The following is a 26066-nucleotide window of genomic DNA, read 5'->3' as shown; positions in this document are numbered from 1 at the left end:
AAGGCACCTCCAGCAGCAATTCATTGCAATAGACAAGACAATAAATAATATATAAATAATCATTTCTTAGTAATATTCAGAAAATAAATGCAGTCTAAAATAATATTGTTGTAGTCAAAGGAAAAAAAATAAAATTTGAGTAAAGACTAATGTAGCTTTCAAAGTATTCTTAAACTGATTTATTATCTCTGAGATGCATAGGCACTGAAGTATTTGTGGATGTTACAAAATGACCTGCTTTTCATGAACATCAGACTTTTGATCTATCTGCAGAAAAAAAATGGATTGATAGCTGCTATCAAATTTGATAGCAGATTCTGGATATAAAAAAAAAGTTTTCATGCTGTAAAATTTTAGCTGTCTGTCACTTACATTATATTATGTCACATCTCACTGTGACATATCGCCATGTAATGCAATGTAGATCACATACTAGACAATGGCAATTCATAACTTCCTGAAGAGGAGAGTTTTTTTCTTACCAAAGGGCTTCCCAGGGAAAGTGAAGGAATCCCTTCACTGAGGTCAACCACAGCATTGACACCACTGGCCTACCCATGCTGCCTACCTGACTCTGTATTTACTGAATCAGACTTCCATTTAAAATCAACCTTCCTCTGCTTTTTCTGACTGTGATGGAGCTATCAATCAAGGCACTCCAGCGGACAGAGAGGACTTAGAAGCAAAGGGCTTCTGTTAGCTAAATGATGAGTGTGAATTAAAGGCAGGTTCACTTTAGCAAAACTACAGACTTATGGACTAAAAAGATTGACAATGAGATGATGTACCTCTGAAACTAAGACAAAGGCACTTCATAAGTTTTCAGGGGAATTACAGTGTGATTTTTTTAGTATCTTGTTTTCCACAGGCAGGTTACATACAGAGAACAGCTATCATAATGGAATAGCAGATCTGAGAGCATTTTACCACTGTAAATACAGAGAACTGCTCAGTCAGATCAATTGTCCATAATCTAGGCCAAACATAACCACAGTTTGAAGAACTGACACAGAATATATGATAGACAAGTCCTCTCATTCCATAAGTCGAGCCATGAGATCTATGCAGGCCTTCTCATCTGAAAGTTAGCATTTGTGTTCTCTAGTGAAGTAAGCATATGACAGAAGTAGTGGGTTAAGAAAGACCACATCATGAAACATCCTTCTAGCACATGGCAGTGATCATTAGACAAGCCATTTAAACCTTGCATATTTTTGGTTCTTAAGCCCATTTTTATTTACGGTGTAGATAATTTAAATGGGAATTCTACCACTTGCAATTCATTTAGTTTAGTAAATTCATTGGTCTCTCTAGGTCCTTTGAGGAAAACGCTTTAGAATGAAGCTGCATTAAATGCTTTCACTTACTCTTCTTCAGTCAGAATGACCATTTATTGAGGTCATTGAAAATCGTTTGTTTTGATTTTTATCACGCTGTAAACATTTCTGTCATTTCTCATTATCAATCTGTGGCCTCTGATTATATATATATATGTGTGTGTGTGTGTGTGTATGTGTGTGTATGTGTGTGTGTGTGTGTGTGCATGTATACATGTATATATATGAATATATGACTATGAAGCCCAAAAAGACAAGAATTATAAGGGATTATGTGTAATACTAGGCTTACATTCATGAGATTCATGGGCTTCCTACTTTCTACAACTTTTGTCTGAATCATAGTTTTTCCTTTTATGCCGTGGCTACTGTATTCCATGTATATTGACAGACACAGGCTCATAGTATCGTGATTTTTTTTTACTTCCATAATCTTAACACAAATGGACCAAGTGGTGAGGCTATCAGGGATTCTGAAGTTTATCAGGAAATAATAACCTCTCCCAGTTTATCATTATAACTGTATTTTGGGAGTAGAAATCTGAGTTACACTTAATAGAATTTACAACATTCCTAACATGGGACTCCGCTTATAACCTCAGCATCTCTGTGGAAGCAATCACAACCCAACATAACCGTAACAAACCAGCTTAGCTCCCTAGTGTCCTGTAGAAAGACAATTAGAGGTGGCATTATTTAAGGCTTGACTCTTTGTATTGCCTGGTTTTATGTCAATTTGACTCAAAGTAGAGAAAGTTGAAAGAAAAGAAACTCAATTGAGAAAATGTCTCCATAAGATAGGATATAGGCAAACCTGTAGGTCATTTTCTTAATTAGTGATTGATGGGGGAGGGCCTGGTTGATTGTGTGTGGTGCCATCCCTGAGTTGGTGGTCTATAAGAAACCAGAAGGGCAAGTCATGAGGAGGAAGCCGGTAAACAGTACCCCTCTGTGGTCTCTGCAGAAGCTGCTTCCTTCAGGCTCCTACCTGGTTTGAGTCTCTGACTTGTCTTCCCACAATGAACTGTGACTTGGAACACATAAGCCAAATAATCCTTCTTTCCCAGAATGATTTTTGTCACAGTGTTTCCTCACAGTAATAGAAAAATCTAACTAAGACAGTAGTTCCTAAGTAGTTTATATGCTTTGTTCTTGGAAATTCTGATGCCATATTATCCCTTTAAATAAAACCTACTTATTCCTTGAAATCACAGTATATAGAGATAAATAGGGAAGACTTCCAAGTAGAGATTCCTGAGCTATTGTGATTTTGTTCAAACATATTACTAGCATAAGCCACTAACGGTTTTCCCTGAGACAAGGTCTCACCAACTTGCAATTAGGTTCCATGTGGATTATTGTTAAGCAAGTTCTAAGATTATTATCAGTGTATATTTATTGTACAAATGAAGTATTTCACTGTGAAACTTATGTGTATGGATGTGTGTGTCATGTAATTTGCCTGCGTTTACATTCCTATTGTTTGCTCTTTTGGCCTCTCCCTTTAGTCTACTTCTTCCCAGATAGTTAGTTCTACCTCTAGTTTCATTTCACATACACACACACATATACACACACACACACATACACACACACACACACACACACACACATATATATATATATACATACACATACATATATATATGTGTGTGTGTATATTCATGTATAAGTATGCATATAAAACTAGATGATTGAAACACAAACATATGTCATTTTCAAGGAAAATGTTTGAGACAAGAAATCAGATATTAAGTGAAGTAAACCAGACACTTTAAGAACACTTCTACCCTCTATAAACAGCAATGTTCTCTTGAGAATCAAAGGCCCCAATAAATGAGGTTCCCAGAAGCTAAAACTCCAAGTTATGTTCTAAAAACTATGACTCAATAAATACTTCAATGATCCATTTCAACGAGAACCTTGCATAACTAAGATTTGAATTTTATGATCTCTGATTTCAATTAATATTGGAAATCATACAGTTAGGTTTGGGCCTGGAGCTTAAAGAGAGAGAGTTTGCCTTGTATGCATGATCTTTGTTCAAACCACAGTAATGACATCAAAGAGTATTTTATGGAAATAAACAAGTAATTCCTTGCTAATCATACATCAGTTATTTTCAAAGATATTCTATAAAGGAACTAAGCAATTGATTAATATAATAAAATCAAAGATTCCCTTTGAAAATGTCTTTCTTTTAACTTACAATGTGTCTACACTTTATGTCACTCAGAGTGTTGATCTCGATTACATCATCTCCACCAGTAATTTTATTATGATTAAGTTCTTGTAATTTTCTTTCAGTTCTGTTTATATATAAGTATACAGTTCTTGGTTTTATTCATTGAAATATTGAAAATTCTAGTTTTTCTTTTATTTCCTCTTGTTTTAACATCCCTGTGTTATATTTTGTCTACTTGACACAAACCTAGAAATATATGGAAAGGAGGAATCTAAATTGATAGTTGGGTCCATAAAATTGCCTTCTAGGCAAGTTTGTGCTGACATTTTTTCTTGATTTGTGATTTATATGGAAGATCCTAGCCTATTGACTGTGATGGCACCCCTGTAAGGGTTTAACCTGGGTATACAAGAAGGCAGGCTGACTAGCCAGGGAAAACAAGCAAGTTCTGGATGATGTGGACACAGACACGAAGCTAAGTGTAAAGTTTGGTAATTATGAACATGATACCCTATAGGTATCAAGGTAAAGAGAACATGTGTATGACTCAGGACTTTTACATTTAGGTGTCCCTCACTTTAAATCATTAAGACTTCAGGCTGCTATTTCTAAACAGTATAGGAATACTGTTGATATGGAATTATAGTGCTACAGGAAGTCTTATCATCTATATACATTATCTATCTATCTATCTATCTATCTATCTATCTATCATCTATTTAACACCTACCTATATATCTATTTAGAGATGTCAGAGAACAACTCGTGAAAATCAGTTTTTCCTTATACTATATCAGACTAGGAGATCAAATTCAAGCACTCTGAGACATAGACACTGTTTTACCCATTTAACAAAATAGTAAGGCATTCTAAATACTTTTTCCTTCTTTTTAATGGATATTAGATGTTTAAGATCTCTAAAATTAAAAAAAAATCCTCATTAGTATATTATACTAATATATATGAATATAATACATGCAATAGGCAATTTCCTTTTGTCTTTTTTTTAATTTCCAGTTTCATACAAACTGATATTGGGACATCTTTTCCCAGTGTTTAGCTGAAGATATATAATTCATTATTTGAAAAATAAAAGCACATTTTGTGAAAAAGAGAAAGTAAAATACAAGTAATTTTCTTTTCTTTCTTTCTTTCTTTCTTTCTTTCTTTCTTTCTTTCTTTCTTTCTTTCTTTCTTTCTGTTTTTGTTTTTCAAAACAGGATTTCTCCGTGTAGTTTTGATGCCTGTCCTGGATCTCACTCTGTAGACTAGGCTGGCCTCAAGCTCACAGAGATCTGCCTGCCTCTGCTCCCCTAGTTTTGGGAATAAAGGTGTGCACCACAACTGCCCGGCCATGAGCAATTTTCTTAAGCAACCATTCCAGGAATAAATCATCAGGTGGTTTTTAAAGAGAGTTAGTGACCGGTAAGACTGAAATCAGTATCTGACCTGGTTTACTCCTCTGTAGTGCACAAAGAAAATGACACATGGCAGGTCATATAAAGTAATAGAAGAAAATATCCACATATTTTAATCATTGTATCACTTGAACATAAAACACTAGTGAAAATGTACGTGCTTATCTTAAAATCATTAAAGAACTGTCAAATTCCAAAATCATGAGAATTCCAAATTCCAAAAATTCATGATCTTGATTCATAATTTTTATAATCATGCCTTGTATTTTCCAAACAACTATATTTATGCCATATGATGTTATTTATATTACATCTTAAACCAATTTTTTGAAAATGTACCATCATTTTAGACATTTGCTAATGTTAATACTCAGGACAACTTTTTCCTCATTTCCTCTCTTTACCTAATTACATCACCTACATATAATTATCTATACCTATATTTTGTTTTGTTGCCTTGAGAAATATAATTAAGAACAATTATCTTTTCACCATTATGAAATTTTCCATGGGAAAATTTAACCATAAACATTTATAAAAAATATAATTTCATGCTGACTTAAATGTTTCAGAACATATCCAAAATTATGTTTTGTCATCTATCATCTATCTGTCTGTTTGTCTGTCTGTCAATGTATGTATTCTGTCTATGTGTATGTGAATTTATACATGTGTTAGTGGGTGAATGTATACAATTGTATTTATGTGGAAGACTGAAGTTAGTATCTTGCATCTTCTCAATCATTTTCCATGTCACTTTTTGAGACAGGGTCTTTCACTAAACCCAAAGCTCATCAGTTCTAAGACACTGGCTTGCCAATGAGCTCCAGAAGTGATCCCTGTTTTTAGCTGCCTCATGTCCTAGTCAATTGTGTGTAATGGATGAGCACCACCCTGCCAGACTTTTTATATGAGTGTTGTATTTAAAATTAGGCCCTCATTCATGGGCAGAAAGCACTGTGGCTACTGATGCATCTCCCCAGCTGCCATTTTTAAGTTTTTTTTTTTTTTAAAGATACACTGGCATAATTTTTCATGTGTATTACTGATGTTTATCTGCTTTTCTGTATTAGACTGTGTACACATATAAGCAGATCTTCAGTGTGAATCACTTGATATCCTACAATAAACATCAAAATTAGATATAAACCCATAAGAATAGCAGAAACATTACTTTTCTTTCTGCAACCAGAAAAGTCTAGTGGTCATGTAGTTTATTGCTAAACTGGAATATTTCCTGACACTTTCAATTTTTTTTTAATTTTAATTTTTATTTTGCAATACAATTCAGTTCTACATATCAGCCACGGATTCCCTTGTTTTCCCCCCTCTGGTCCCCCTCACCTTCCCTCCAGCCCACCCCCTATTCCCACCTCCTCCAGGGCAAAGCCTCCCCCACGGACTGAGATCAACCTGGTAGACTCAGTCCAGGTCTGTACAGTCCCCTCCTCCCAGGCCTAGCCAAGCGACCCTGCATAGGCCCCAGATTTCAAACAGCCAACTCATGCAATGAGCACAGGAACCGGTCCCACTGCATGGATGCCTCCTAAACAGATCAAGCCAATCAACTGTCTCACCTATTCAGAGGGCCTGATCCAGTTGGTGACCCCTCAGCCATTGGTTCATAGTTCATGTGTTTCCATTCGTTTGGCTATTTGTCCCTGTGCTTTATCCAACCTTGGTCTCAACAATTCTCCCTCATATAAACCCTCCTCATTCTTGCTAATTGGACTCCCGGAGCTCCACCTGGGGCCTAGCCATGGATCTCTGCATCCAGATCCCTCAGTAGTTGGATGGGGTTTCTAGCATGACAATTAGGATGTTTGGCCATCCCATCATCAGAGTAGGTCAGTTCGGGCTGTATCTCGACCATTGCCAGCAGTCTGTTGTGGGGGTATCTTTGTGGATTTCTGTGGGCCTCTGTAGCACTTTGCTTCTTCCTATTCTCATGTGGTCTTCATTTACCATGGTCTCCTATTCCTTGTCTCCTTCTCTCTTGTTGATCCAGCTGGGATCTCCCGCTCCCCCAAGCTCTCTTTCCCTCAAACCTCGCCCTTCAGAGAATTCTCAACAGAGGAAACTCAAATGGCTGAAAGACATTTAAGGAATTGCTCAACATCCCTAATCATCAGGGAAATGTAAATCAAAACAACTCTGAGATACCACCATATGCCTGTCAGAATGGCTAAGATCAAAAACACTGAAGACACCTTATGCTGGAGAGGATGTGGAGCTAGGGGAACTCTCCTCCACTGCTGGTGGGAATGCAAGCTTGTACAACCACTTTGGAAATCAATATGGCGCTTTCTTAGAAAATTGGGAATCCATATCCCCCAAGACCCAGCTATACCACTCTTGGGCATATACCCAAGGAATGCTCAACCACACCACAAGAGCACTTGTTCAGCTATGTTTATATCAGCATTGTTTGTAATAGCCAGAACATGGAAACAACCTAGATGCCCTTCAGCTGAAGAATGGATAAACAAAATGTGGTACATATACACAATGGAATACTACTCAGCAGAGAAAAATAATGACATCATGAGGTTTGCAGGCAAATGGATGGATCTAGAAAAAAATCATCCTGAGTGAGGTAACCCAGACTCAGAAAGACAAACATGGTATGTACTCACTCATAGGAGGATACTAGATGTGGAACAAGGATGACTGGACTGCTACTCACATCACCAGGGAGGCTACCTGGAAAACAGGACCCCAAGAAAGACACGGGCATCGCCCAATGACAGAGAAATGGAAGAGATCTACATGAACAGCCTGGACATTTTCAATTTTAAAACAATGTTGGCCTATTCTTTTACCCTTTATGTGAATCACCAGTATATCAAAACTTCCCATACTAAATGTGTAAGGTATAGAGAAATCTTACTTTTTCAGGACTCTTCTCTTCTTAAACATCTTTGTGACAAATAAAAATTGAATCAAATAATCAAATACCTCAAGAGACTTCTTTCATTTCCTTGACTTTCTCTGTAGAAGATATGAAAAATTGCTAAAATCTGAAATATTGGAAACACCTCCCATTTGCTTTATGAATTTTCCCAGTGTATGAGAACAATTTAATCCCCTGCTATGTCAAGAATTCTGCCACAATGTAGTAGAAAGGGACACTTTAAAGTTATAGAACAGTAATATTTTAACAATAGTATCTAGTATCTTAATACATAGAGATGTTATCCTGCAATTTCTAGAGTAAATATCACTTCCATATATTTGCATGATTTCTTTTGAAAGTTGAGAAAGAAAACAAAGTATATTGGTTGCTACATAAATTGCAGGTTTTTCCCTTGGCTTTTTTCTCCATTATTGCATTTGTTCATCATAGCAATTCCTTTTTAATAGTATGTTCTATTATAGAATGTTAAACCGGGTTATCCAATCATCCTTTAGCTAGTGATCCCATTTGTAATCTTCCTTCTGGTTGTACAGTTTTCTGCATCCAGTGTATTAGAATTGTTGAGCCTTAGTAGTCTAGCAGTATCAGTTTCATTGATGATTTGTAGAAGGTGAAGTCCCAGGTTGAGGGGGAAGTAAATGATAAAGTGACCTTCACAAAACTAGTATAGACTAACCAAATAAAATAAAAGAATTTGTAGAAAGATGGTTGTACTCAGTCTACTATGTAAAGATTAATTTTGTTTCCCAAATCACTAAGAGAAGCAGAGACACTATATGTACCCAACTTCATGCCCAGAAATCAATCTAATGCCTTCTTTATAAATTAGATGGCCTCTGTAAATATTATATACTGAGAATTAGCTAACACTTTCCTTGATTAACATGACAGCCATGCATAGAAGTAGGTAGAGGCATGAATTATGTGTAATGAAACTGGATCACAACTATTACATTTTCATAAACAAAATAGAATTGACATTCACAGAAAACACATTGTATGGTCACTGAAATCACCATACGCACAGGTCACTATGTGTTTGTAAAGGACTCACCAATCTATCTTGACCTTGCAGCTATACATGCACAGTACTAGTGTGCTTCAACATCCCTCATCCAGACTTTCTCATGACAAACGCATCAATAAAAAATTCAGTGAAGAATCAGCTGTCTGTGATTATAGATTGATATCATCACTCTGACTAGCCAATTCTTCTTTAAGATGGAAATGATAGAATCAATGAAAACTAATTCTTTTTTATGTAGGAGTAGGTTCACAAATTGGATAAGGTCTAAGGGAACTTTATGACAGCATAGAAGTTAGAATGTGGATCATTCCACCCTAAATCAGAGTACTCTGCAGAACAGCCTATGAATTTCTACACTATATGACATATACTCCTGCTAAATTATGGCATCCTCTTGGAGAATTCAATTGGTATTCAAAAAGTGAATCCCGAGGAGAACAAAATACACTATATAGGAGGAAAAGTCAATATCTATTTTATTCACTACTTTATTCCCAACTCACAGAGCAGTCTCTGACATGTGTGAGCCACAAAATAAATGGATATCAAATAAATGAATGAGCGAATAAAGATATGATATATTATTGATAACCTTAGAGTATGTGAAGGAGACATTTCTGAATTCACACATGCCTTAGCAGGAACCATGAGGCACTACAAAGGAAAGCAAAGAGAGCACACTTCACCAAACCTGACAACAATAAAGACGAGGAGCAGGATCCTTGAGCTATTATCAATGACTAGAAGTTAGCTGGATAGAGAAGGCAATGAGTGCAAGGCTTACATTCCACAAAGAGTGAAGGGGAAGGAATTTGATGTCTAACTAGTGTGGCATTTTAATCTAAAGAATGAACCAAGAATTTACGGGCAGAATGGTGGAAGTAGAATTGACAGCACACTTTAACGACCTGTTGTTTCATTTTTAATGGACCCTAACCTTGTAATTATCATTCAGTACCAGCCCAGTTCACTATTCATATGTTATTCCAGTTTTTAAAATGGTGTCATTCCACTCCACTCTCAAATATACCGTTTTCCAAGAACTCTATGTATTTTCTAATGGTCTGGAAAAATTCCAAAACTTTGTTGCTTTTTATTTTATTTTATTTTATTTTTGTTTTACCATAATAAGGGATGTATTCAATGAACCACCTAGGTTATACAAATATCCCTCTTTCCATTTTCTCATTTACCTCTGCTTTACTCATGATAAAAGCTCACTGACATGTTTGAGTGCTGGCTCACTATATGAGGACCAATAAGACGTAGTATTAGTTAACTCTCAAACACCTATTTCTGGTTTATTTGTAATGTTTTTATTTTTACCATTGAGTGGATATAGCAGATTGAGGATGCACAATAAGAACTGCATAAGAAAGAGAAGAGAGAAGTTAGCTAGCATTTATTTCCAACGTCCCACATTACTCACAATAACATTTTTGTTTTCACTCACTTAATGTTTTAGTATTAAGAACAGCCTAAGAGTAAATATTATTTGCACCTGAGAGTTATCATAAAAATACAGTTCCTTTTTTGTACAAGTTCTGATAGATGATAAACAGAAGACTAAAGTTCCAAATGTGCATACTGCTTATTATGAAACCTGGAATTTCTTTTTTCCTGGGTTCTCTTTAATCCTTTATTATAATTCACTCCAGTCAACTTTTGCAGTGTTCAGCTATGTACATTCCCTACTCTCATGTTGCCATCAATCAATTTCCATCCCTTCTTCACCACTTCTTATCTACATCCAGCTTCTATCTACTACCATAAGTTGTGGGAACCTCAGGGGTTGGTGTGCATCATTCAGGTCACATGCCCATACGGGATGTCTTGTATGCCTAATGTTTTGTCTACAAACTGTTCAAATTAATTCAAAATGCAAACTTCTGTGCTGAACATAGATGAGATGACTGTCAACTACATTTAGTACTTTTTTTAAGAAAAGGAAAATTTGCATAGATTGACAGTTCATTTTGTTTTGACATTCAATTTTTACTCTAGATTCTGTTTTTCAGAGCAGAGTCATGTTCATTTGATACCCACAGATTCCTAAGATCTATTCCTAAGCTTGGAAATCGATGATAAGCCAGTAAATAGCATTATTCTTCAATGACATCAACAGTAACAGTGTGCAAATAAGCCTGACTAAAAGCAAACAACAACCACAAAACAAACTCTAAGTTGTTCTATACACATCTGCTGGTATTCAGCAAACCCCTATATTTTTCTTTCAAAGCTGTTGAAAATAAAAAATCTCAGAGAACACCATTATCAAAGAGTCTATTCTCTAGTATCTTGAAAATAAAAAAAAAATGTAACTTTAAGGTAAATGTGCTCATATGGTTTAGTATTTTTTTCAAAGCTCTAATTTAAAGGAATGTTCTTGATATAGGAAACTTCATGGAGTTAGGGAGAAACCTGATGCTAGGAAAATTCCCAGAAATCCACAAGGATGACTCCTAGCAGTAGTGGGGAGGGTGCCTGAATTGGCCTTCCCCTGTAATCAGATTAGTGACTACCCTAATTGTCATCATAGAACCTACATCGAGTAAATGATAGAAGTAGATGCAGAGATCCACAGCCAAGCACTGGGATGAGCTCCTGGAGTTCAGTTGAAGTGAGGGAGGAGGGATTATTTGAGCAAGAGGGGTCAAGATCATGATAGGGACACCCACAGAGACAGATGAACCAAGTTTGTGAGAATTTAGAGTCTGGAATGACAGCTGGGGAACCTGCATGAGACCGAACTAGGCCCTCTGAATGTGGGTAGCAGTTGTGTGGTTTGATCTGTGTGTGGGGCCCCTGGCAATGGGACCAAGACTTATCCCAGGTACATGAGTGCATGAACTGACTTTTTGGAGCCCATTCCCTATGGTGGGATACCTTGCTCAGCCTTGATGCAGTTGGAAGGGGTTCTGTCCTGCCTCAACTTGGTATGCTAGACTTCGTTGACTTCCCAAGAGAGGCTGTATCCCCTATGAGGAGTGGATGGGTGGCTAAGGTGGGGGGATGTGAGGGGGAGCAGGAGAAGGGGAAGGAGGGGGAGCTGTAGTTGGTATGTAAAATGAAAAAGAAAATAGAAAAAATTAGCCAGGAAAAAAAAAAGAATGTTCTATAAGGACAGGAAATGATTGCTAGCAAATTGACAGAGGAGCTCTGATAGAAATAACTTTGACAATACATATAAATTCATGCGTTTCTGAATTAAATACCAGTGGTTATCAGTGTCTGAACTAAATTATCTCCCATAACACACATTGAAAACTAGACAGTAAGGGCATTTTTTATATCTGAACAGAGTAATGATTTTAAGATTTTTTCACTATTTGCAAAGGAAATTCTTTGTTTCTGAAGATGTATTTACCCTATGATTTTTTTAAATGGAAACTACAATCTAACATGAGGTTAAGTAAATAAAATCTCCCCATTCTCAGAATTCAATTGTGTAGTCATAAATAATTTAGAATGAAACAGAATAGATATATTTTTAACTCTTAACTTATATTTTGTCTGTAATTAAAATTTATAAAACGTAAATGGATTTTTATCAACAACATGCTGCTGCTAAGCATACCAATAAATAATAAATTATGCATTACTAAAGTAAAAGACTTTTCAATATCATATATATATATATATTAGAGATCCCCTTGATTTCTTGGTGAAAACTGAGTCATGCATTTTATGATTGAAAAGGAAGTCCCATGTTGTTTATGAGCAATGGTTGAAAAATATATGGAAATATCAGCTGTCTTGTTTTGTTTTTTTGGCTGGGGGGGTATGCTATGGGAATGTTTACTATAGAAATTGAGTGCAGTGTTCCCATAGTGGAATAAAGAAAAGACATTCCTTACCATATTCACACAGCCTATATATATATATATATATATATATATATATAGGCTAAAGGATGGTGTTCCTAGTAATAGACACTTGAGGAAAGAAATGTAATTTATAATAGACTTTTCTTAGGTTAAATAATTCTAGAATGATGGAAGAAGTTAAGGAGGCCTTTGCTAGTTTGAAAGAGCATTCATAACTTATCCACTAGCTGTTAGTCAACCAAAAGAGCTAATGTTCAAGTTCAGCCTGGAGGCATTTAACTCACTTCACTACAGAAGAGGAAAATTTCTTCATCCTGAATAGAAGAAAAGATTTCTTGATGGTTCCAGGGGAGGGAAGATGTTCAGTCTGGCTGGCTTGTGATCAGAAAAAAAATCTGCTTTAGGTTTAGGCCACAAATTTTGATTTGGGAAAAATAAGAATTTGAAATTAGCTGACAAAAATCAAAGGTTAAAAAAAACAAAACAACAAACAAACAAACAACAACAAAAAATGTTGACAATCTAGGCAAATGTCTCACATAGAGTTCCCATGACTCAGCATTAGGATAGTAAGAGATTCAAAGCTTTGAAAAGTGAGTAACCACTGTGGAGAGAAATCTGAGCTTCAGTTTAGTGAAACAGCTTAAAATTTTTTTTTTCTACTCACAACTAAATCTCAGAACCTTATCCCTTCTCCTCCTTGTTCTTCTTTTATAAGTCTTTTGTCTTTCTAAAATAAGACCTTGGGGAATGTAAGGAGATTGATTGCAAAGCCTTTCAATGAATATCAGTGTCTTTGTCGATGATGTCACTAAAAACTACTGCTCTGTATATGCAAAGAATGTAAGGAGAAAATGTTTTAAAGAGGCCTAGTTGGAATGATATGCTAGAGAAGTTATAAAGGGTTAAGAAATAATATTCATATAGAAAAAGATCATGTCCTATTTACTTATGAGTGGTTTTCCACATCCTCAGAGATGTCTCAGTCTGAGTTAATATATAACATCATAGCACAGGTCCATGGAAGCTAGGTGCTGTTATCCTGGTATTACAGATGAGAAAACCAATATTCACAGTAACTTATCTATAAAAATAATATTTTTACAGTGAATATTTTGATAGGATTAAATGTATAAAACATATATTCTTGAAGTAGGCCATCAGTTGAATTTGAATTCCTAAGAAAAGACATGAATAATAATTTAATTTGAATAATAAATATTTTATAGATATTGAGCTAATGAAGACATATTTACTAAAAAGCTCTATTCAGCATTCATGCAATTTCCATTATCAAAATTATTTGTTCAGAGTGAGATTCTTATTTATGTTTTTCTTTCTAGCGCTGGTGTTTGGCCCCACTGCCTCATGTATACTACTTTGATGGTTCCTCACTGAGAGTCAATGACAGTCCTTGAGTGGATGTCTTTTAGCAGTATTTAATGGTAACTAAAAGGTTTCCAAGGGGAGGGGAAACAACTTAATTTGAGATTCTGATTCTTTTACTAGATTTTTCTCCAGCCTAACTAAGTACAGACTAATTTTAAGTTCACTGTGTATTTCCTCTAAAGAGCTCTCCTTAAAGAAAAGATCTTCACAGTATTCTCCTTTCACATGTTAAATCAGCTCAATATTTTGATACAAGCCACAAGAGTTCCCATCTCAGCAGCCAGTGATACTGCCATTCCAGTCGAAAATTATTTTACCTACAGTGTTCAGGCTGGAGAAAAGCAGGTTCTGCAGACCTCAGATTTCCTGAAAGCAAGATATTTCGGTATCTGTAAAAGGTCCATTTATCTTCCTTGTCTTCTTGTAGTGAATTGTTGGGTATTTTCCATTTGCACAGTTAGAATTGAAACCAATACTGAAATGCAGTCAGCAAAACTCTTTGTTTATAAATTCACCCAATTATAAAATGAAGAAGCCTATATAACTTTACCATATTGTCTATACCATAAAATTAAAAGATTCAAGGTGCTCTGAGTTTTAGGTGTGCATAATATAAATGGCTCTTCATATTTGACCTTCCATGTTCCCTTCCTCCATATTGAAAATGGCTCTTATTATGGTAGAAATGTTATTACTATATACTTAGAAGGAGAATTATTTGTGAAATCATTCAACTGTGTAGTTTGAAAGAGACAGCTCATTTCTATCTTATTTTGTCTTTGATTATGAGTTAGTGAAGTGAAAATTGCATGAGGACCAATCTATTTAAGAAGAAAGATCACAATAATTTTGAGTTGGAAGGCATGGCTGCAAGTTCCTCAGAAAATGCACAGCTTTTTAACTGTCTCCATGAAGTGGGAGAGTAATTCATCCATCAAGTGTAGATTTGAATGCATTGGACAATGCAAAAATTTTAAAAGGCTTATTCTCATAGTCTTAAATATATAAATCATGATTATCTCATTTGCAAAGCATCAATTCCTAATCATTAAAAGTACAGATTAAGAAGGAAAAATGGATAATAGCTATAAATATATTTAGAGTATTTGATTTTATCCTATGCTTCCAACATTAGATATCACAGTAAATAATAACAAAAATATCACCATCAACGTTAGAGTCTCCCATCATTAACACCGAAAATAATTACAAACTGTGTACCAGCTTCCCTCTTCACCATCTATGTGTCTATCTACTACATATCTATCCATCTATACAAACCTTTTAAAATTGGCAAACACTTTGATTATTTTAATTGGTTTCATATATTATCAAGACATCTTGTTTTCATCCTTTTTCACAGTAAGTATCCATACAGCAAAGCAATAGTAGCCTATGAATCAGTTCATGAATTTACAATCTAAGCAAAGGTAAATTGTGTATAAACTTTACATATCTACTCTAAAGGCATTCAGCATCATGATTTATTCTGTGAGGGGATGTTGAATATTTGGATCCTGATTCCGAAGTCACAGTGAACAAATGCCTTACATTCTACAAGACAGTCCTAGTTTATGATGTTTTCCAGACATAAATATGAACAGCAGCTCTTTCCTCTTTAATAAAAATATTCCCCCTTAGAAAAAACAAACTTTGCAGTCACAATTTGCAAAAACAAATGACTATATGATTTAAAATGAACAATTGTAGTACACGGAATGGCTTTTTTTTATTCTGAGCTGTTTTGTAACACCCAGTCTTCTTTTCAGACCTAGGAGATAGGCCAAAATTTGGGCTTCTATTTTCTAGTTATAAAACAAAACACACAATCCGTGCAACTTTAAATACTCCTCTGAAAGGTTATTGAAATGTGTAACACAGCATTTCTATTGTTTTTTTTTTATTTTTTCCACTAATTCCAAAATTTCAGAGAGAACAGATGAAATCTGTTCACTATTAGATGACATTTTCCCTTCAAAAATATTGTCCTTTTCAATAGAGGCAGAAATTAGACTTTATCTGGAATCCAGTAATTTACCTTCTCATTCATCCAACACTTGTGTACAGTGTCCTCCAGGGCCACTGCTATAAAAAGGCAAGTCTTTAAATTATGGAATGGACAGAAAAAAAATAAATTCTCTGAATATAAAGAATGAGAACATATTCCTTTATGTGGACATTTTAAATGTAGGCTATTTTATACAAAGATAATCTAGACACCAATTAGCTCATGGTCAAAATAAGCAGGGGCCACATTAGTCTAGATTCTCAGATCAGTTTGGTGTTTATGAATGGGCTTATAGCATAGGCATATACACAAGATTTCCATAAAAGATGAATCCTTCATGTCTTCATAAGAGAACAAATATAATATTCTTGGATAAGAGTTTCTGATTGGTATGATTAACATGCAAGTATTGCATCTTTAAGGAGAGAGACCGAAATGTTGACATTTTAATGTTTATGATAGTGGAAGCCGGCTAAGTGAGTAATGTCTGTATATTGACTTTCTTGCTTTCTTTTCTGTGATGCATCTACATTTATCAAAGCATTCCAAAAGAGCTAAGTAGCACTGTGGTGAAAGGCAAGGCCATGATACATTTAAGCCATAAAATGATATTTTATTTCAGAACAGAATTTTCTCAAAATCCATTAGCCTCCTTCACACTGTGATAGCAATATTCCAAACTATTATCATGAAGTAAAGTTTCCTATACTAATTGAATATAAATTCTTTATGGAGCATTTAGAAAGCAAAGAAAGGCCTATAAGTAAACCAGAAATCAGACCTGGAGAATACTAATATTCTAATGAAAGTCTAAGATGAATATTTTAGAGCTCAATTAAAGTTGAAATTCCTTTTCCAAAATATGGCAGCTGAGGAAATATCAATATATACGTTAAATGGACTTTTGAAGACTGAGCTACAACCTTACTTTACAATAAACTATAGTAAAAGGAACACTAGCCATATAAGTGAGACTCTCAACAAATAATTAAATAGATTAAATATTCTCTGTGACTCAGAGACATAGAAATAAAATTAGTGTATTATTTCCCAAATAATACTGATAAGAAATGTCCTTCAAGAAGTTTTTTGCTATTTAAAGATGGTACAGGATTAAAACAAATGCCTCTATTGTATACCCACAATCCATGCAATATTCAAACAGACTTTCCCAAAAGACTTAGTAAACATTCAATTAAAAGTTAACAACTGCCGGGCGGTGGTGGCGCACGCCTTTAATCCTAGCACTCGGGAGGCAGAGCCAGGCGGATCTCTGTGAGTTCGAGGCCAGCCTGGGCTACCAAGTGAGTCCCAGGAAAGGCGCAAAGCTACACAGAGAAACCCTGTCTCAAAAAAAAAAAAAAAAAAAAAAGTTAACAACTACAAACAGCAAACTATTTCATTCTGTGACAGATATCTCAGGATCTCAGTTTTCTTGGAAGCACTGAAGGAGGTAATTGAGGTATTCCCTGGAATACCACTAGTTTTCATCAATGGATTTGTTTTTATTTGTAATTTCAATATTATGAAGAGGAAATTCTATAACTACCTTGCTATGTTGCTGATAAAATGACTTTCAGCTATTCATAACAAAAGTATTTTAATTGTATTTTCCATTTACATTGAGAAACTGCATGCCATTTCCCAGTTTCTACACTATACCATTTCACAAAGCTAACATATTTACCTTCATTTTTCTTGATGGTGAAATTTGGGTTGTTGACCATTTCTGGAAGAAGACTGTACAAGAAATAATGTCCATTTTTGGGATCATCTTTGTCCATGGCACTTACTGTTTGAATGACCTGTAACATAAAATTGTCATCAGCATTTCTGATCACTTCAGAGGGCTCCCATTGCTTGTAATAGGCCAGTGATATCCCTTTTGTGGTCTGGAACTTTGGTCTAAAGACTCATTTTCAGCTTTCTAAATTGTCATGGATGGTTTGTGCCAAGAATGATTTGAGCAGAATCCATCACTTTAAACCTCAGCTGTGAAAAGTTGATGAAAATTAAGAGCATTACCTTAGTTTCCATTTGATGTCTGTGGCTTGAAATAGCAAAGTTAAGTGTATTTGAAAATTCCACTGGGCAATTACAGGTTTCTTTCCAATTTGAGTATTTACGGGCATCTAGAATGAGATTTGGAACTGTTACAGTGATTGGAGTGGGCTTTGGGGAGGATCTTGGAGGGAAGACTTAAACCTTGAATCCTCACAATACTTTTTTACCCATCAAGTTATGTGTGGCTGCCAGAAAGAGTTTCCCTCACACAAAACTCCCTACAAGATTCCTTCTTGAGGAGTTACATGTGTTCTCTTCTAATAATGAATGCTGTTTTTCAAGCCAGTGGATAAAATATGCAAACAATAATTAGGATTTTATTCTGAGATAAATAGATGATAGAGATTAGAAGAGTTGCTACTGTGCAGAGAACTGTTTAGATAGACACAGACTCTTGGAATCCTACACTGAAGGTACTGGGTTCATTTTCAAAAGCCACTCTAACAATGCCACATTGTTTCCAGGATGACAGAGAATTATCTTAATTCTCACTTATGATTCCATGATATTTGTTACTTCAATGTGAAACATTGGACAAGAGCTCACATAGTAAAAAAAATATGGCTTATGTTTCTATTGCTTATAACTATCATATGAGTCCAATCTGACTGAACTGTGGCAGCAAAGGTGGCAGTAACAGGGAGACACTGTGAGAATAATAAAACGTTGTGTATGTGATGATGGTTCTAAGTATATTGTGCGTATTTGAATATGAATGTTCCATTGGACTTTAAAGTCTTCAACAAAGAGAAAAAGGCTCATTCTGTGCATGACATTATCTTGTGATTTATGACTTGTTCAAATGTGAGGACTACAATCTTTGAACTTCAGTACTTTTGAGCCTTTGCACTGTACCATGCGATATATTGGGAAATGCATTAAAGTTAAAAATTAATGTTTACATTATGTTTAAATTTGTTAAGAAATTGATCTAGTTACATTCTATAAGTTATTATAATTGCAGTCAGTTTGAGTCCTCCTATGACATAAAGTAGCTGCAAGTGCAACTTATCCTTAAGCATAGAGGCAGTTACTAGGAGAGAGGTTTCTTGAATTTAACTTTCCGCATTGAAGTCATAGTTTTAGTGTTCCTTCTCTAAGGGAGTAGTTGGAGACACTCTGAAACTTAGTTTCTTTTTATGCTTAAAACAGAGTGGTTTCTCATGGGTAAATTCTGATTATTTTTGTATATTTAAATAATACTGTCATGAAATGTCCAACGAAATGATCATTATTAACGTTTTTATTAAGGGCATTGCTACTGATTAGTGACATGATGCTTTGATTCTTAGAAAACTATTGTACTTTAAAAAGGAAGCTATCGAACCAGATTAGATCTAATCTAATTAAATTAAATCTAATCTAATTAAATCTAACCAGATTTGAGAAGAAAGAATTGTAATTTATTCTGACTAAACAATAGTATATATGCTTTTGTATTTAAAAGCATGGAAAAGCTCTGGAGTCATAGAATCAAAATAATTGAATGAAAGGGCAAGGCAAGAAGATGTCTAATGCACACAACTCCTTAGAGCAGTGTGAATATACAGTTATTTAAGAGACAAGCACAAACTGAACCCTTTACTTAAGAACAACTCTGTGAGAATCTGATGTTAAAAAGTCAAAGGGACGACAGGGGTCTCCTCTGAATCAGTTGTGCCATTCTTTTCCCCGTTTACCCAACTCTCTACACAGACCTTCTGTTACCAGGTTAGACTGTTAGAAAAGTCATTCATTTTGTATATGAGTGCATATGAAGAGTGGGACAGTTTAAGAGAGCATTTCTTATAATTTGGGATCACAAGTAAGTGCATTCTAATGGGATACCTAGATAATGCACTAATATTCATAGTACTTATATATGAAAAGGTTCATATGTACTGATGAAATTACCAACATCAAAGTTATTTGATTAGTGAATCCACCATAATGAAAAAAAAATGCAATCAATCCATACTTTATTTTATCTGTGGTAAAGGGATACAGCTACTTACCATACCACGCCTCAGAACTTTTGTCTGAACATCATATTGGAAATGAAGAATGCTTTCTCCATCATTTATGTTAACTAGGACTCATTAGACATGTAATTTCTGTGTATTACGCCCAAACTCACAAACCAGAAAGTATCAGGGCAGGGCATAACAATATTCAAGTTCCACAACCCATGTGATTCTGTTACAGGTTCAAGTCTGAAAATCGTTTTGAATACATGACAAAAAAATGTGGTGCTCATGGGTTTTAGTCACCAGGGCAGAAAGGGTTTAATGTAAGGGTCAAGCCATGCTAAGTTCATGAGGTGTTGTGAAGAAAGTGATTAAAATGGTGAATAATTGACTTTCCAAATATCCCATAAACTGGTTGCAGTTAACATTTTGGGTTAAACTCTATTTGATGCTTAATTTTATTTTAATACAGATCACGATTTCCTTTGCATTTTATCTAAATGTTGATGCTGGTAGATCATTTGAAGGACGTTGTACCATTAAAATTCATTAAGATATCCATATTAAGAAGGCTGAATTTTTCAATGATGTAATAACATCTGAATACACTTAGTTTAGTCAGTGGACTAAAAGGAAGTGCAGATGTATTCAAGGGAGCGAAGCCCTAGAGAGTCTTGTTACAGAGGCAAGTGCAGAGATGGCAAACAGAAATCTCAGAGTTCCTACTGTGAGGTTCTGTGACCTCTACTGATATTTAAAATAATTAAAAATCTCTTGCATGGACATTTATAAAAATGTCCAGAGAAATTACAGATGGAGAATCTTGACCTAATTTTCAGTTTAGATATCTTCCCTTGTATCTATGAATTTATCTATGCAACTAAGGTACCTAAGGCTTAATAACTTCTCATGAAATTTATTCAGTTGAAATGAAGACTGAAAACAACTTCTGCTCCTCTATTAAAAAAAAAAAAAGAAACTAAAGACTGTTTAGGGTATTATTAAGGAAATGCATTTCAAGGCCATGCCTGAATTCTGAAGTATACAGACATTGTATTTCTTGAAATTCACTGAAGAATCTTTTAAGGAAAGAAACAAAAAAGAAACACTAAATAATATGTATCACAACATAATTTTGATTCTAATAAAATGTTACTTTATCCACGTTTCTAAATCTGTATGTGATACTTTTAATTCTTATTAAATTTTATTTTCTTTAATTTTACATTTTTGAAGATGACATCTGCTAACATGAGTATCATGTGATCAATTAGAACACTACCAAAGAGTTTTTGTAGTTACTACTCATTTATTTGTTCTTAGTCTCCAAACGTGACAATCTATGGGATTCTTCCCTGTATGTGCTATTGTAACATGTCTGGCAAGCAGTAGCAAGCAATTACTTAATAAGTATTAGGTATGTAAATTAATGGATAGATAAATAAATATGTGATGATTGGAACTTTCTTTTCATTCTTGTTAATCCTTATATATCCTAAGAAGTAAATCTTAGGGGCTTACTAGTACATCAAAAACATGACATGTCTCATCCTTAACATGTCTCATTAAATACTGGCTACATTCTTCTCACCAGTATGCAAGGTTCACCCAAGGTTCACTGACTTCAACATTTTTCAGATATGCATTTCAGTAAAGTTCAGCTTACATTTCTAACATGTTGGAGACTGGAAAGTGAACCATGTATTTCATTGCTCATGTCTTTGCTTTTAACACTATTATGGTTCCCTCCTGATTCTGAACAGTAAAAATCACAATCAAATTAATATTTATAGTCATAGCTCTACCTGGAGACAAGTTGAGAAAGTCCTAATGTGTTATAACTTTTGAAATATTCTTCAAGGATTCAGAAATGCAAAAGTATATATATATATATATATATATATACATACATATATATATAAATGTATATATATGTGTGTGTGTGTGTGTATTTGTATTTGTGTACATTCTCTAAGAATGCTGTGTAATGATGACCAGTGAGGCAAATGAAGCACACTATCTCTCAGAAAAAAATCTTGTTACTTTTTAATTTTTCCTACAATGATTTAAATAGAAGGTGATGTAAAGGAAGAGAGATTTTTCTGAAAATATTTTTTCATGAAAATATAGTTAAAATAATTTGATTTACTAAAAAAAATGAAGAGCTACAGATATTAAAGGAAACATACCCAAAGAAATGTACAAAATGACCCAATAATACCAAAACTAGAAAAAGGACCCAGGTGTAATCACAGTTTATGTCTATTTAAAAGTTATTGACAGAATGTGTAGGCTAATTTGTTTAGCCATCCAGTCTTAGTCTGGATTTTCTTTGCTGCCTTATTCACAATGACTTCCTATGTCATTTTCAAAGATGGAAATACCCTTTGCCTCCACCATGCCAGATGTCTCTTCAGAACATACAGCATAAAAGGAGAACTACAGGAAGGACATCAGGAAGGGGACGAGGAATTTCAATGTCTTTTAAATAAATATGAAGGATTTGGGCCCTCATAAATCCACTCTGAAACACCTAACCCTTCATCACATGTTTGACCTCGCCTTAGTCATTTTTATTGACACTGAACTGACATAAAAATATATAGTTGGTGTTTCCTAAGCAGCATGTTTAAATATGTTGGGGGTTTTGCTATCTGTTTTGTTACCTGTGTTCTTTTGCTGACCAAACATGTATCATATATTTTTTATGTCCCCAGAATTAATCAATATTAAAAACAAACCACTCCATCTATTACAGAGCTTTATGAATTTGAAGTAGTTAGCTTTCATTTACATGTAAACTCGAGTTGTGTTCATAGGTTTGACATCACAATCCTTTTTTTTCTGCTCTGTTTCTTTCCCACACTCAACTTATTGGAATATAGTTTACCTGCCAATACTGCGTGTGCTGGCAAACATTAATTCTGAAGCTGAACTGGGTCCTATCATTTATTCTTAAAAGGTAATGACTTACAGGTGGTTGCCTTCAATCATTAATTTTATCTATATCTTTTAATAGAAATGTTAGGTATTTTATAATCAGAAATGAATTACAGGGCCAAAATACCATAGAAAACCCTTCTGGAAATCCATGAGCCTTCATAAATACAAAGAAAATGTAATTAAACAAATTGTTCTTAAATAAATGTTCTAGAACTTTAGTTCTCAATCTTATTTAGTAACACACACAAAAACACACAAATAAAACCACACACACACACACACACACACACACACACAACCCCATCTCACCTCACAGATTATTATGCTACAGCACAAGTTGTCTTCAGAATCCTACTTTTAGAAATACTATCATCTACAACTTCTGGTTAGAAATATGGAAGGTTCTTCTTCTCCTCTACAGGAAGGTGTTGCATCATATCACTTGAAGGCTATAGAACTGTGACCATTAATTTCTCCATCTTTTTAATACCCCTGGCTTTAGTTTGCATCTAATTTATGTCCTTAATACAAAGCCTAATCTTAAATCCTGTTAGTATTTAGAGTCAGTATTAATTTCTTCAAAACCATGCTGCTCCCACATACTTTAGAAAAACACATGAAACAAACATGTGCCTGTGCTCACCTGACTTTCACCTTATCTTAAAGTCTTACTGAGTAATTAATAGGTTTATAAACTATAGAGCAAGAATGCATTTTACATCTCTAAAGACTACTAAATTGTCTCTCACAATCATCAATCTCAGCCCAGCAGGGACCATAATAAAAGGGCTAGGATTGTAACAAAAAAAAGAGGTTCTTCCAGATGCTGTACAAGGGTTCAGAACAAGATTTAGACACTATGTGTTCCTATATGTAGACCCAGGGAATTTGAAAAAATTCAGATAAACTGACAAATCAATCCTAATCCAAAAATGCATACAAATAATAATAAAAGAGTGTCTGTATGGTTATATTTTATTTGTACTAAAATGTTATTTGTATGTTAATAAATAAAGTTGCCCGGGGTCAGAGCTATTAGCAAGCCATAGGAAAGCAGGGCAGTGGTGGCCTACGCTTATAATCCCAGCACTTGGTAGGCAGAGCTAGGTAAGTCTCTGTGTGTTCAGGGGTACAGCCATTATTGGATACACAAGCCTTTAATCTCAATAACAATCATGGAAAACCTGGAGGTCTATACAGACAGGCTGTGACAAGGTGGTCATGTGGTTGGGTTTACAACCAATGAGAAGGCAGAACAGAAATTCTATATAAGGACTTTAACACAAAAAGTAGCTCTGGTTCAGAGAGGTAGGACCACCACAGGAGGAAGGGTAAGGTTTTAGCTCTTAGCTCTGACCTCTTGCCTTTCTTCTTTGCATTGGTTCTGTGTTTCTTATTTAAAAAGACGGTTGGGCCGGGCGGTGGTGGCCCACGCCTTTAATCCCAGCACTTGGGAGGCAGAACCAGGCGGATCTCTGTGAGTTTGAGGCCAGCCTGGTCTCCAAAGCGAGTTCCAGGAAAGGTGCAAAGCTACACAGAGAAACCCTGTCTCAAAAAAAAAAAAAAAAAAAAAAGTTAAAAAGACGGTTGGTTACATCTACATGTCTGTGTCCTTCCTTCCCCATAGAAAAATATGACGCATATAAATGATCAGAGGAATCATGAATCATTCAAACAATGAACAGTGTCTTGTCCTCTGTGGTAATAACTTATTTAGGGTATGTTTGTACTGTACTTCTGCAAGCCACCTCAAAGTAAGTAATAATAACAAGAAAAAACATAACAGATATGATTTTAATAATACATATTTTGTTTTTTAGGCTTTGACACTTTTTAAATACACACAGATGATTGTGTATCCCTTTATCTAAAATGCTGTAGAATTTTAAATTTAAGGTATTTTTAAAAAATGTGGAATTTATACATAATTATAATAAGACATCTAAAGGATGGGACTCTGGTTTATTAATGAAATTCATTTCTGTTTCATGCATACCTATACATGCCATTTGAAGATAATTTGATATAATTTTAATTTGTCTCTTTTCTAACATACTTTCCTTTGCATGTAGTTTTGGGGACTAAACCCAGGGGCGTCTACATGCCAAGCACATACTCTTCCGTAGGCTCTATTTTTGACTGTTTTTTCACTGTTACCTTTCCTCTAAGGTCAGTTGTAAAAATTTCTATACAAGGAGCACAAAAATACTTCAATTTTGGAAAAGTTTATAACTTTGATTTTTAATTTGGAGATGTTCTACCCCTATTATTATTTAATTACAAAAACGAGTTGAACTTTATATATGTGTTTATGAACCTGAGAGGTAAAGGCAGGAAAACCAGTAGTGCAAGACTACCTATGGCTACATAATGATTTCTAGGCTGACATAGGCTACGTGAAGCTCTGCTCAAAGCTAAAAACCATATGTCTATATGTTTATGGATATATTAATACCTACCTGCCTAGTGTTCCCTAAGATATGAGACTTTAAATTAACTCCCATTCCTTAACTCTGCGTCACAATATGGGTGTATCTTAAATATGACTGACATTTGTATTGCTCTTGCATCATATTTTTCAACTGTATGTTATCATATGTCCTTTAAATCTTCTCAAAATTGTGCTCTGCAAGCCATATTCCTATTAATAACTCATTTAACAAGGTTTTGCTACACACAGTTTCTCCATATACAGTTTTATGGATCCTATTAACCATCTTTATTCTACCCAAAGTCAAGTGAAAAATAGTAATTCATATATTCTGTTGAGATCATCAATTTCCTCTAGTTTAAATCAGCCCTGCCTCCTACTTGTGTATGCAGATAGATCAGGAAAGAGGACTTCTGATGGAAATGTTGAAATTAAATCCCCATAACAAATGCTTCACGGATGGTACAAAACACCTTCGTTTTATTTTGTTGCTTTATATTTCTTAGAAAAGTCTCAGAAACTGAAAAACAAATGAACAAAGTTACAGATTCATTCTTTCCTGTGTTTGTTAAAG

At 34.8% G+C, this 26066-nt stretch overlaps 1 protein-coding gene across 1 annotated transcript in view; it reads right to left on the bottom strand.

Annotated features, from left to right (window-relative positions):
• Cdh8 (cadherin 8) overlaps positions 1-26066 on the bottom strand; it is a 357383-nt gene that overhangs the window by 39839 nt on the left and 291478 nt on the right. Inside the window, exon 9 of the mRNA XM_059263074.1 lies at positions 17796-17913. Within this exon, the coding sequence (XP_059119057.1) occupies positions 17796-17913 (118 nt within the window). The remainder of the gene's footprint in view (positions 1-17795; positions 17914-26066) is intronic.

Source organism: Peromyscus eremicus, chromosome 5 (genome assembly GCF_949786415.1).
Source record: "Peromyscus eremicus chromosome 5, PerEre_H2_v1, whole genome shotgun sequence".
NCBI classification, from domain to species: domain Eukaryota; kingdom Metazoa; phylum Chordata; class Mammalia; order Rodentia; family Cricetidae; genus Peromyscus; species Peromyscus eremicus.
This window is presented reverse-complemented; position numbering and strand designations above follow the sequence as displayed.